This window comes from Capricornis sumatraensis, chromosome 2, assembly GCF_032405125.1.
Source record: "Capricornis sumatraensis isolate serow.1 chromosome 2, serow.2, whole genome shotgun sequence".
In the NCBI taxonomy this organism is placed as follows: Eukaryota; Metazoa; Chordata; class Mammalia; order Artiodactyla; family Bovidae; genus Capricornis; species Capricornis sumatraensis.
In genome coordinates this window covers 210,464,777-210,479,113 of record NC_091070.1, presented here as the reverse complement: position 1 = coordinate 210,479,113, position 14,337 = coordinate 210,464,777, and the positions used below count along the sequence as shown (strand labels likewise).

The following is a 14,337-nucleotide window of genomic DNA, read 5'->3' as shown; positions in this document are numbered from 1 at the left end:
AAGCAAAAGGGGTTTATTGACTCATGGAATCTAAGGAAGGTTGAGTAGCAACAGGAAGAACAGATGTGCAGCTGGACTCACATCTGGAGCAGTTGGAACTGGAAGCTCATGGTACCAGACTACGCCATTTCGTGTTTTGACGTCCCTGTACATGCAGCTCTAGTATATGTAGTTTCCATTTTATCCTGCTGCTGATTGGCTTTTTCTACACATCAGAACATTTCATCTCCGTTGGCTGTCATATCTCACAGCCTTAGTCCCTGGAGAGGAAATGCCTGATGGTTGTTTAGGTCCCAAGTTAAAAAAAAGTCCCAGGGGAAGGACTACTTATTAGTTTTTCTTGGTTCTGGTGTCTGTCCCTGGACCAGTCAATTGTGGGGCAAGTTCATGTAAGAACATATCAACTGCAGGTATTCTGTAGTACTTGGGAAAGTGTACAGTATTCAAGAGAGTAGCCATGAGGTAGAGGAAAAGGATGGTGGTGTGCTTGGCATACAGTCCTATGAATATCCACTATAGTTGCTTGTTTCACTGTTTATAATAGTGAAAAATTGGAAGCAAGCTAAATATCCTGGAGTGAAGCTTGGTCAGTTGTAGTTCATCAACTTAATGGATCATTAAATAGCTGTTAAAATTATGGTTATTAAGACCTTGGGCTTCCCTGATGGCTCAGTGGTAAAGAATCTCTGCCTGCTGATGTAAGAGACAGGTTCAGTCCCTGTGTCGGGAAGATCTCCTGTAGAAGGAAATGGCACCCCACTCCAGTATCCTTGCCTGGGAAATCCTGAGGACAGAGGAATCTGGCAGGCTACAGTCCATGGGGTCCCAAAAGAGTCAGACACAACTTAGCTACTACACAATAACATAGGAAGATACGCTCATGATGCTACATTAAATGGGAACAGGATATAACATTTTATATACAGTGTTTTTGCTACTGTGAAACTTGAAAATTCAGATTACTGAAGCAAATTTACAAGGTAATATTACAGAGGATCAGGTTTCAAGCAGGAGACATGGGTTTGATCCCTGGGTCAGAAAGATCCCTGGAGAAGGAAATGGCAACCCGTTCCAGTATTCTTGCCTGGGAAATCCCATGGGCAGAGGAGTCTGGTGGGCTACAGTCCATGGGGTCTCAAAGAGTCAAACACAACTTCGAGACTAAACAACAGCAGCATTGACAGAGGGTCATTGTGGTCCAAAGTCTGGTCCCTAACTTTGTAGATCCTGATCCTTCATCTTGCCAGGCATCCAGAAACCATCATCACCCTGAGGAACTGACTGATACTAACCAAAGTTCACAGGAAACTGATACATAAATCATAATGTTAAGTCAATCATTTGCAAAGAAAAATACTATTTCCAGAGCATCAAGCAGATTCATATTGACTAGTCATGAGGCAGCAAGCCTCTCCCTCCAGTGGTCTATATGGGCATCCAGACAATAATTAGAAGATTTCTCTGAAATTGTGGAATCAGGAAAAGGGGCTTAATATGAGGCACTCATAAGTATTAGGGATAGAACTATCACTCACTCACAAACTCTGTCCTCAGATCACTCAGTTTATATGAAAATACAGGTGTTAAATAGCTATAGAATTTTCTCTATATAGAGTAGACAGGCTATTTTATTAGGCTCAGAACTCCCACTAAAGAAAACTAAAATATCTGAATGAAATAGAACAAAATGTCTTCTTAAAAGCATGGAATGATTAAGAATAGGTTGCTGAAAATCAGACATTCTGCATCACAACCACTAGTTGGGAGACTGTTTGCCATTATGTTAAGTGGGAGAAGGTATAATGTGTTAGATATTGGCCTAACCTCAACTGATTTCTCCAAATGAGAAATTGATGCTGGGAAGGATTGAAGGCAAAAGGAGAAGGGGGTGGCAGAGGATGAGATGGTCAGATAGCATTACTAACTCAATGGACATGAATTTGAGCAAACTCTGGGAGATAGTGGCAGACAGAGGAGCTAGTGTGCTGCAATCCATGGGGTCTCAAAGAGTTGGACACGACTTAGCACCTGAACAATAACAACTAACTAAAGTACATTAACATATCTGTACATCGATCAGAGTGTCATGTTAGGATGTAAAATACTTAGGAACATCTTTCCTGATCATGATAGTTAATATGGTTGGTTATAAACAGTTGTTTTGTGAGTAGTACGTGACAAATAGATGAGCTTTTTAAAAATTATCATTTTACTGCATTCTTTCCTTAAATTGAAATATAATTAACGCATGTAAGAATTAAAGATTTTAAAATTAAAAAAAAGAAATATAATTGATATAAGTTTCAGATGTACAACATGATTCAGTATTTGTAAATACTACCTCCACAATAAAGAGGTAATAACATCTGTGAACATACTTAGCTAGAAATTTTTTGTGATGAGAATGTTTAAGAGCTATTTTTTTCTACTTTCAAGTTTGCAGTACAGTATTATAAACTGTAGTCATCATGTTGTACATTACATCCCCAAGACTTACTTATTTTGTAACTGAAAGTTTGTACTTTTGATCCCCTTCGCTCATTTTGCCTACTCCCATAGTGGTAAAGAGGGCTTCTCAGGTGGCGCTAGTGATGAAGAGTCTGCCTACTAGTGCATGAGAGGCAAGAGACTCAGATTCGACCCCTGTGTTGGGAAGATCCCCTAAAGTAGGAAATGGCAACGACTCCAGTATTCTTGCCTGGAAAATTCCGTGGACAGAGGAGTGGCAGGCTACATGGAACTGCGAAGGGTCAGATGCAACTGAGCGACTGAGCACACACATGTTGATAAGGAATCTGCCTGCCAGTGTGTGAGAGGCAAGAGACTTGGGTTTGATTTCTTGGACAGGAAGATCCCCTGGAGAAGGGAATGGCAACCCACTCTGGTATTCTTGCCTAGAAAATTCCACGGATAGAGAAGCCTGACAGGCTGTGGTCCATGGGGTCACAAAGAGTCAGACATAACTGAGCATGCATACACCTCTGGCAACCACCAGTCTCTTCTCTGTTATCTGTGAGCTTAGGTTTTGTTTTTTTTCCTTTCTCTCTCTTAGGTTCCACACATAGATGAGGTCATGTGGCCTTTTTCTTTCTCTGTCTGATTTTTTCACTTAGCATAATGTTTTCAAGGTCCATCCATGTGTCAGATGGCAAGATTTCCCTTTTTATGACTAAATAATTTTCCATTTTGTGTATAGAGCACATTTTGTTTATCCATTCATCCAGTAGACACCTAGGTTGTTACCATATCTTGCCTGTTGTACTGAATACTGCAATGAAAGTGAGAGTGGATATGTCTTTTTAGGTTAGTGTTTTCCTTTTCTTTAGATAAATACCCAGTAGTGGAATTGCTGGATTATGTGGTTCTTCTAGTTTTAATTTTTAAAGGAATCTTCATTCTGTTTTTCATGGTACATGTACCAGTTTACATTCCTACCGATAGTGCACAAGGGTTTCCTTTCTTCACATTCTTGCCAACACTTGTTATTTCTTGTGTTTTGATAATAGCCATTATAAGATGTGAGGTGATGTCTTATTGTGGTTTTGACTTGTATTTTGCTGGTGATTAATGATGTTGAGTGTCTTTTCATGTGCCTGTAGTCCATCTGCATGTCTTCCTTGGGGAAAAATATCTGTTCAGATCTTCTGCCCATTTTTTTAATTGGATTTTTTTTCCCCTACTGAGTTGTAAGAGTTCTTTATGTACTTTAAGTATTAGCCCCTTATCAAATATGTGTTTTGCAAATATATTTTCTCAGTCTGTGGCTTGTGTATTCATTCTCTTGTAGAACAGGTTTTTATTTTTAATGAAAACATCAATTTTTTATTTAATAAGTTGTGCTTTTGGTATCTATGTGCTTCTTCTAAGTAGTCATCACCAGTGAACACTGGGGTACATGTGTCTTTTTAAATATATATTACCATATGTAAAATAGACAGCTAATGGGAAGTTGTTGTATCACACAGGGAGCTCAGTGCAGTGCTCCGTGACAACCTAGAGCGCTGGGATGGGATAGGGTGTAGGAGGGAAGTTCAGGTGGGAGGGGACATATGTATACTTACATATGTCTTCACATCGTTGTATATCAGAGATCACAACATTGTTAAGCAATTATCCTCCAATTAAAAATAAATAAATTTAAAAAAATCATCAGTCACTGATGTTTTGAACTAGGAGTTCAGTAGCTTTGCATTTTACATTGAGGTTCACAAACCATTTGAGTTTGTTTTGTTTGGCGGTTTTGACCATACTGTGTGTCTAGTGGGATCTTAGTTCCCTGACCAGGGATTGAACCTGTGCCCTCAGCAGTGATAGTGTAGAGCCCTAACCACTGGACCACCAGGGAATACCCTGAGTTAGTTTTTGAAAAAAGTTTTAGATCTGTGTCCAGATTCTTTTCTTCTTTTTTTCTTTAGCATGTGGATATCCATTTGTTTAACCTCACCCTATTTTAAAAATGTCCTTTTCCCATTGAATTGCCTTTGCTCCTCTGTCAAACATGAGTTGACTGTGTGGTTCAGTTTTGGGGCTATCAGTTCTGGTTCTTCAGATCTATTTTTCTGTTTTTTTAATGAAAACCACACTATTTCTATTATTGTAGTCTTATATATTAGCACCAAAAAAAAAAGAAATACTTAGGTATGAATCTAACAAAATATGTATAAGATGTATGTGAAGGAAGCTGCAAAACTTTGATTTTAAAAAAAAAAGAAAATCTGTGGTTTGGTGGTGTAGTCTCTAAGTTGTGTCTGACTCTTGTGACCCCATGGACTATATAGCCTGCAAGGCTCTTCTGTCCATGGGATTTCCCAGGCAAGGATACTGGAATGGGTTGCCATTTCCTTCTCCAAAAGAAAATCTAAATAGAGATATTCTATTATACATGGGTAGGAAGACTCATTATCATAAAGATCTTAGTTCTTCTCAACTTGATTTATGTAGTTAGCACAATTCCAAACAAAATCTCAGCAAGTTATTTTATGGACATTGACAAACTGATTGTAAAGTTTATATGGAAAGACAAAAATACCCAGAAGAACTACATGATATTAAAGGAGATTAAAGTCATAGAACTGATTTACAGTACCTGATTTCAAAGCTTACCATAAAGTATTGTAATCAAGACAGTATGTGTTATTGGCAAAAGGATAGATATGTCAATGAAACAAAATAGCACAGCAGTTCAGTTCAGTTCAGTCGCTCAGTCGTGTCCGACTCTTTGCGACCCCATGAATCGCAGCACGCCAGGCCTCCTTGTCCATCACCATCTCCCGGAGTTCACTCAGACTCACGTCCATCAAGTCAGTGATGCCATCCCGCCATCTCATCCTCTGTCATCCCCTTCTCCTCCTGCCCCCAATCCCTCCCAGCATCAAAGTCTTTTCCAATGAGTCAACTCTTCTCATGAGGTGGCCAAAGTACTGGAGTTTCAGCTTTAGCATCATTCCTTCCAAAGAAATCCCAGGGTTGATCTCCTTCAGTATGGACTGGTTGAATCTCCTTGCAGTCCAAGGGACTCTCAAGAGTCTTCTCCAACACCACAGTTCAAAAGCATCAATTCTTCGGCGCTCAGCCTTCTTCACAGTCCAATTCTCACATCCATACATGACTACTGGAAAAACCATAACCTTGACTAGACGGACCTTAGTCGGCAAAGTAATGTCTCTGCTTTTGAATATATTATCTAGGTTGGTCATAACTTTTCTTCCAAGGAGTAAGTGTCTTTTAATTTCATGGCTGCAGTCACCATCTGCAGTGATTTTGGAGCCCCCAAAAATAAAGTCTGACACTGTTTCCACTGTTTTCCCATCTATTTCCCATGGAGTGATGGGACCGGATGCCATGGTCTTCGTTTTCTGAATGTTGAGTTTTAAGCCAACTTTTTCACTCTCCTCTTTTACTTTCATCAAGAGGCTTTTTAGTTCCTCTTCACTTTGTGCCATAAGGGTGGTGTCATCTGCATATCTGAGGTTATTGATATTTCTCCCAGCAGTCTTGATTCCAGCTTGTGTTTCTTCCAGTCCAGAGTTTCTCATGATGTACTCTGCATAGAAGTTAAATAAGCAGGGTGACAATATACAGCCTTGACGTACTCCTTTTCCTATTTGGAACTGGTCTGTTGTTCCATGTCCAGTTCTAACTGTTGCTTCCTGACCTGCATACAGATTTCTCAAGAGGCAGGTCAGATGGTCTGGTATTCCCATCTCTTTCAGAATTTTCCACAGTTGATTGTGATCCACACAGTCAAAGGCTTTGGCATAGTCAATAAAGCAGAAATAGATGTTTTTCTGGAACTCTCTTGCTTTTTCCATGATCCAGTGCAGCAGGGTGAGTTCCAATCCCAGTTCTGCTACTAAAACAAAAAAACATCCTACAGACTGGAAGAAAATATTTGCAAATGATTCAACCAACAGGGGCTTTATTTCCAAAATATAATATACAAACAGCTCCTACAATTCCATAACCAAAAAAAAAAACCCACTCAAAAAAACAGACAGAATACCTAAATAGACATTTTTCCAAAGAAGACATACAGATGGCTAACAGGCACATGAAAACATGCTCCACATCACTAATTAAAAATGCAAGTCAGAACTATAATGAGGTATCACCTCACACCAGTCAGAATGGCCATCATCAAAATGGCCATCCTACACATTGTTGGAGAGGGTGTGGAGAAAAAGGAACCCCCCTACAGCATTGGTGGGAATGTAAATTGTTGCAGCCACTATGGAAAACAGTATGGAGGTTCCTCAAAAACTAAACATAGAGTTATCATATAATCTAGCAATCCCAGTCCTGGGCGAATACCCTCACAAAAGTATAATTCAAAAAGATACATGAACCCCTAATCCATAGTGGCACTGTTTACAATATCCAAGGCATGGAAACAACCTAAGTGTCCATCAGCAGATGAATGGATAAAGAAGACGTGAGTTACATATAAGGGCTTCCCTGGTGGTCAGCTGGTAAAGAATCCGCCTGCAGTGCGGGAGACCTGGGTTCCATCCCTGGTTGGGAAGATCCCCCTGGAGAAGGGAAAGGCTACCCACTCCAGGATTCTGGCCTGGAGAATTCTATGGACTGTATAGCCCATGGGTTCACAAAGGATTGGACACGACTGAGTGACTTTCTCTTCACTTCACTTCTTCATACATGGAATATTACTCAACCATTATATATATATATGTGTGTGTGTATAAATATATATATATGGATAAAGAAGATATGCTACATATATGTAGCATAATATTCTGTTATTACTCAGCCATTAAAAAGAGCAAAATAATGCCATTTGCAGCAATATGGATGGACCTAGAGATTATCATATTACGCAAAGTAAGTCAGAAAAAGACAGGGACTTCCCTGGTGATCCAACAGCTAAGACTCCATTCTCCCAATGCAGATCACTTGGGTTTAATCCCTGGTTAGGGAACTGAATCCCACATGCTGCAACTGAGAGTTCACATAACTCAACTAAAAGAATCCTGCATGCTACAGTGAAGACCAGGCACAGCCAAATACATAATTTTTTTTAAAGAGACAAATACCGTATGATATCACTTATATGTGGAATCTAAAATACAACACAAATGAACATGTCTAGAAAACAGAAACAGACTTACAGACATAGAGAACAGACTTGTGGTTGTCAAGGAAGAAGCAGGTTGGAGGCGGGAAGGACTGGAGTTTTGTAGCAGTTGGGACCTATTACATGTAGGATGGATAAACAACAAGGTCCTACGGTATGGCACAAGGAACTGTATTCAGTATCCTGTGATAAACCAAAATGGAAAAGACTATGAAAACGGATATATGTATACCTGAGTCACCTTGCTGTAAAGCAGAAATTAAACACAACATTGTAAATCAACTATACCTCAGTAATGTTTAAAAAATAAAAATAATTATTATAAGATGTAGTAAGAGCTTGGTAAATTTATCTGTTATGTTCTGATTTGATCCTGACAAGATTCATGAAAAAGAGCCAGATTAGGTATTATTTCTGTTTTATAGATCAGGAAATAGAATTTAAGGGCTGTTACTATGTAACAAACAGCAAGTGGTTAGGGGCTTCCCTGGTGGCGCTAAGAACCTGCCTGCCAGTGCAAGAGAGGCTGGTTCAAGAAGAACAAGCCAAGAAGATCCCTTGGAGTAGGAAATGGTAACTCCAATATTCTTGCCTGGTGAATCCCATGGACAGAGGAGCCTGGCAGGTTACAGTCCGTGGGGCCGCAAAGAGTTGGACATGACTGAGTGACTAACACACACTTTTGTTTATTGTGAATAGTACTGCTGTGAGCATAGGTATATAATTATCAATGGCCCGCTTTCAGTTCTTTTGGGTTTATACCCAGAAGCAGATAATAGATCTATTGGATCATATGATAATTCTGCTCTTAATGTTTTGAGGAACCACTCCACTGTTTTCTAAAGCAGCTGTACCATTTTACATTTTATCAGCAATTTTTCAAATTTTATCTGCTTTTGTGTACCAGTAAACTGTATTTTTCTAGGACTTTGTCTAATTCATCAAACTTTCAAATTTATTAACAGTGTTTATAATGTCTTTGGTATTTGTAGTAATACATTTTTTTCATTTATATTGATTACTTCAACCTTTTTTCTCATGTTATAAAAGTTTGTGTTGTCTGGAATTTATCACTTTATTTATCTTTTCAAGTAATTGATTTGTGCTTTGTTGATCTTCTTTTTGTTTGTTTATTTTGTTCATTTGCTCTTACGCTTCTATAAGATTATTCTGCTGTTGGTCACACACTCTTTGGATCCGAGTGGTTTGTGGATTTGTGGTTTGCTTATGCTTACCTGGGTTTGTGTGATTGTTTTTTCCACCCCTTCCAAAACAATTTTTCAGAGGTACCCTGTTTTTTTCTCTGTATGTTTTAATGAAGAAAGTAAATTGGAGTGAAAGAAAGGGGTCTTAGAATTGACATCATTTTTCAGCACTAGGCTTTAATCATTATCGGCCGTACTTAAAGTTCTAACCTGCTCTGGTTGACAAGATTATCAAACGCAGCTTGTAACAGTGTTTTTGTCTCTCTTTTTTTCCCCTTCCCTGGCAGGACCCGTTGGGGCCCAGCCCCTACTCATGGTGCCCAGAAGACCTGGCTATGGCACCATGGGCAAACCCATTAAATTGCTGGCTAACTGTTTTCAAGTTGAAATTCCAAAGATTGATGTCTACCTCTATGAGGTAGATATTAAACCAGACAAGTGTCCTAGGAGAGTGAACAGGTAAGAATCAAGAAGTCACAGAGATCTTTTGCTGTTGGTTTTTGTCTTTGCTTTAGAAATTATGTTTATCTTGTATGTCTAAATAGCAGTGTTTAATGTCTAACAGTTTGACCAAGAACACATGGTAATTTTCTTTGAAATTGATTGTATTTCAGAGGTGTGATAATGGGGGAAATCTACAAATAGTCTTGAAATTTTTCTGTTATAGTAACCTCATATGTTTTCTCTGTGATAATAGAAAAGGTCCAACTCATTGTTACGTGCTCTTAAATCAGACTGAGCATTTTTTTCCTTTGCTATTAGGTAATAGCTATCTGTGCTTTCTTTTCTCTTCCCACCCACCTTGACCTGATTTAGCCCTTCTGTAATGCTCTGTTTGAGACGATGGTGATTGTCATGGTTTTATGCCTTCCCATCCTCAACTCCTCTAACTGTTCCTGACTCTTATATAGGAACAAGTATATATGATATATAAAGATTCTCAGTCTGCTCCTAATAAGCTTCTCTCACTCCCTCCAGATACTATGGATGTGGATATGGTTTAGGTAATACAGGAAATGTGAAAGGAATTTATGACATGATGTACACCACAAATGAGGTTTTTTAATTGGTTTTTTACAGTGTTGGGTTAGTTTCTGCTGTACAATAGCATGAGTCTTCTATATACTCCCTCCCTCCTGAGCCTCCCTCCCACTCCCTCCAGGTCATCACAGAGTGCTGAGCTGAGCCCCCTGTGCTGTATAGCAGCTTCACGAGCTGTCTGTTTTACACACAGTAGTGGACATATGTCAGTGCTACTCTCTCGATTTGTACCACCCTCTTCTTGGCCCCTCCTGTGAGATAAGATCCATAAGAAATATGAAATAAATTAGTACTAAGAAACTTTGTAATAACATGTAACAGAAAACCCCTATCATATGAGTGTCATAATTAACATGTAATACGGAGTTCTTTCTGAGGTCAGGAGGCAAGTTGTAGAGTATTACAAGTGGAGAAGCCTAAGGTATCGACTAATCTGATACCTTTTTTTCCCCCGATACCTTCTTTATAGCTGAAATCCAGAAAGATTGAGAGGCTTATTCAACAACGCTTGCTAGTAGCAAATGTGAGACCAGAACTCCAGAATCCTGACTTGATAGTTGTTAAGAAACAATTTCTAAAGCAAGAAGGAAAGGAATTGAATTAATCTAAAGAGTTGGTAGAATTGCAGATAGCTGTAGTAAAGAAAGCACTTTTTTTTTTTTTTTTTTTTTTAAGATAAGGCAGCAGTAACAAAGATACAAACTCCAGGAGATAGTGAAGGACAGGGAAGCCTGGCATGCTGCAGTCCATGGGGTCGCAAAGAGTCGGACATGACTTAGCGACTGAACAACAACAAAGGTATGGCAGTTGAGGAGAACCAGGTGTACTGACCTAAGCCAGGCTTAGAGGGGAGGTTCTAGTCAGTCACTGCAGTGCTTGCCGTCTATGAGTGGATGATTACCTAATCTTGCTGTAGCCTCCACCTCTTCCTGAGCTTTGGACTGACACCTTACTATCTATAAAGGACTCCAAACAACTTATTCTCTGATTCGTTCTCCCCACACTCTGCTCATGTTGCTATATTCTTTTTCTCTACCTCAATTCCCAAACTAGAACTTCCTTTTCCTCCTGTTGGTGATCATGTCCTATTGCTTCTTTTTCAGAAATTATTGCCTAATCTGGCCCCCTCTATCCGTATTACTGCCACCTTGGTTTCAGACCCTTATTTGTTGCCTTGACTATTGTAATGACCTTTTCTGCCCTAACATCTCTTTCTCTCTCTGTTCTCCGTATATATCTACACTTTTGGCATAGTTATCCTAAGAAATCTGATTATTTCACTCGCCTACTTTTAAACGTGTTCAGCTGCCTACTGCCTACAGAATAGCATCCCAAGTTTAGTATAGTATGCCCTTCTTAGTTTGGCTCTAACCTTCATCTTTTTTCATATTCTGCAACTCCTACCTGGAATGCCTTCTCTGCCTTTATCTATCTGGCAAACTTCTATTATTTTTCAAGGCGAACCTTTTGAACTCCACAGTCAGAGGTAGTTCACTTTTTAAAATAAATAATAACTGGCAGTTTATTAATCGATGGAGTATATTGCACAACAAATTCCCTCTCATCTTTCAGGAAGAAAACCCGTTAGATGTGAAGAATAAAGACATCAACCACTGAATTTGGACATTGTTAAAATGTGCTTTAAATATTTCTTTGGGAAAAGGGACACAACACTCCTACTCAGGAGAAACCTACAGTCCAGGTCTTTTATTTTCTTTATAGCCGTTGTGACATGAATTCATGGAGAATGGGCTCAGCAGTTCAGGCTCCTTCCCACTGGTTCTCACAGAGTGTGTGTCTCTAGGTGGAGCAAGCTGGAGCTCAGCTGAACCCAAATACTTTTCTTTTTGGCTCCCTTCTTTTTCTAATCATTTTCCTTTACACATTTCAGGAAGCTGTCTTGGCTCTTAGACTGCTTAATGTGCTCCATGTGCACATTAATTCTCTTGGCAAGAACCTTGCCCTTAACTTGTTTGTTTACACGGATGCCAACAGCATGCTAGGTAACACTGTAGACTCTTCCAGTTTTGCCACAGTAACATTTATGGGGCATTCCTTGTCAAGAATGGTGCCCTCTCCTTGTATCTACAATACCACCTCTCTTGTTGATGTACGTGATATATGTGGCCACAGGAGCAACTCCATGTTTCCTAAAAGGTCTAGAGAACACTCAGCGAGTACCCCTTCTCTCTCCCTTCTTGTTGGTCATTTTGGAAAAATGCTGGAGGATGGCGGTTCCAGCTGAAAGGCCAGCTCATTCTACTATGACCTTGTAGTACTTGATTGGTATGCACTTTTGTTATAATTTTTTTAGTACAATATTTGTTGCTACCTTCTTCTCTCAGCATAACCTCTTCATGAAAAGTTATATTCTTTGTAATCATCTGTGTAGCCTTGATCTTAGCTCAGTGATTGGCACAGAGTAAATAAAATGAACGAAATGCTTATAAAACTAAGAGGGGATGAGTGTAATGGTGAGAGACAGGAAAGAGAACTGTACATTACAGAGGGCTTCGTATGCCTAGATACGGATGTTCAGTGCCCTATCCTCTCTCCTAGAATATGCAGGTTAGTCTTTATCATAGTATCCTTTTCTTTTGTCTGTCTGTGCTTACAGGGATCACCCATCTCATGCTGCACTCTCAAATTCTCTTTTTCTTGTTTCTCAAAACTAGGGTGTTAATGTATAAATTTGAACAAAGGATAATCCTTACCTTTCTGGTAGATGTTTACATTTTTTAAAGGCATTTATTAATCTAAAGAAATCTCTTAACTGATAGAATGTCTAAGGCAGATATTTCTTAGCTGAAGTTCTTATCACCTCTCCAGCTTGCCCTGCCTGAAAGAATTGTCCTAAACTTTAGCAATATATAGTGGAGAATTCTTATATGTTATTTATTGAATAGGAAAATTATATAATGATAACATTAGAAACAGAGATCAAATTGCCAGCATTTGCTGGATTATGGAGAAAGCTAGGGAATTCCAAAAAAATTTGCCTCTGTTTCATTGATTCTGCCAAAGACTTTGACTGTGTGGATCATAATAAACTGTGGAAAGCTCTTAAAGAGGTGGAAATACCAGACCATCTTACCTGTCTCCTGAGAAATCTGTTTGTGGGTCAAGAAGCAACAGTTAGAACCCTGTGTGGACAGGGTTGTCTGCTGCCACCCTGTTTGTTTAACCTGTACACCATGCACATCATGAAAAATGCCCGGCTGGATGAACTCATCCAAGCAGTAATCAAGATGGTGGGAGAAACATCGACAGCCTTAGATATTTGGATGATACCACTCTAATGGCAGCAAGCTATGAGGAACTAAAGAGCGTCTTGATGAGGGTAAAGGAGGAAAGTGAAAGAGCCGGCTTAAAACTAAATATTAAAAAAACTAAGATCACAGCATCCGGCCCTATCACTTCATGGCAAATAGAAGGGGAAAAGGTGGAAGCAGTGACAGATTTCCTCGTCCTGGCCTCTGAAATCACTGTGGATGGTGACTGCAGCCATGAAATCAGAAGATGATTGCTTCTTGGCAGGAAAGCTATGACAAACCTAGACAGTGTGTTGCAAAGCAGAGACATTACTCTACCGATAGAGGTCCGTATAGTCAAGGCTATAGTCTTCCCATTGGTCACATATGGTTGTGAGAGTTGGACTGTAAAGAAGGCAGAGCACCTTCAAACTGTGGTACTGGAGAAGACTCCTGAGAGTCCCTTGGACAGCAAGGAGATCAAACCAGTCAATCTTAAAGGAGATCAACCCTGAATACTCATCGGAAGGACTGATGCTGTAGCTGAAACTGCAGTATTTTAATCATTTGATGCAAACAGCTGACTCATTGGAAAAGCCCCTGATGCTGGGAAAGATTAAGGGCAGAAGGACAAGAGGGCGTCATAGGATGAGATAGCTGGATGGCATCACCAATGCAGTGGACGTGAATTTGGGCAAACTTCAGGAGATGGTGAGGGACAGAGAGGCCTGGCATGCTGCAGTCCCTGGGGTAGCAAAGAGTCGGACATGACTATGTGACTGAACAACGACAGTGTTAGAGCAACAAAATCACTTGAAGACAAAATGGTTGGAATTGAGGGAATGATAGGAGTTGGAGGCTTGGGACTTAGAGCTATGTCAGTTAAGGTGTGTTTTTTTTAGTATTTCAGATGAGTCTCTCATAAGAGACTGAGGCAGTAGCAGTAATGTTGGGTAAAAAAGACCAAAATTATTTATATTAGATTTGTTCCTTTTCTTACCTTTTTTTGGTAAAGGAATAATCACACGTTATCTGTGTGTATATGAAGCTGTGTACCACAGAGTTTCAACATGTTGGTTAAATGAGAGGAACATATATATAATAAATTAGTGTGGTACCTTCTGGTTTTAATTTACGGCCCTGTTGACATCCCTAATTGCATTTCATCTTTATGTTGCTTTGTCTTCTTATGTTATTTGTCAGTAGAAGTAAAGGATCTGTAATTTAAGATGTTTCCAAATGGAAATTT

General features: G+C 39.4%; 1 protein-coding gene across 1 annotated transcript in view; it reads left to right on the top strand.

Moving 5' to 3' along the window:
• The window catches only part of AGO3 (argonaute RISC catalytic component 3), a 113,747-nt gene that overhangs the window by 17,117 nt on the left and 82,293 nt on the right, over nucleotides 1–14,337 (top strand). The window contains exon 2 of the mRNA XM_068966319.1: nucleotides 9,084–9,255. Within this exon, the coding sequence (XP_068822420.1) occupies nucleotides 9,084–9,255 (172 nt within the window). The remainder of the gene's footprint in view (nucleotides 1–9,083; nucleotides 9,256–14,337) is intronic.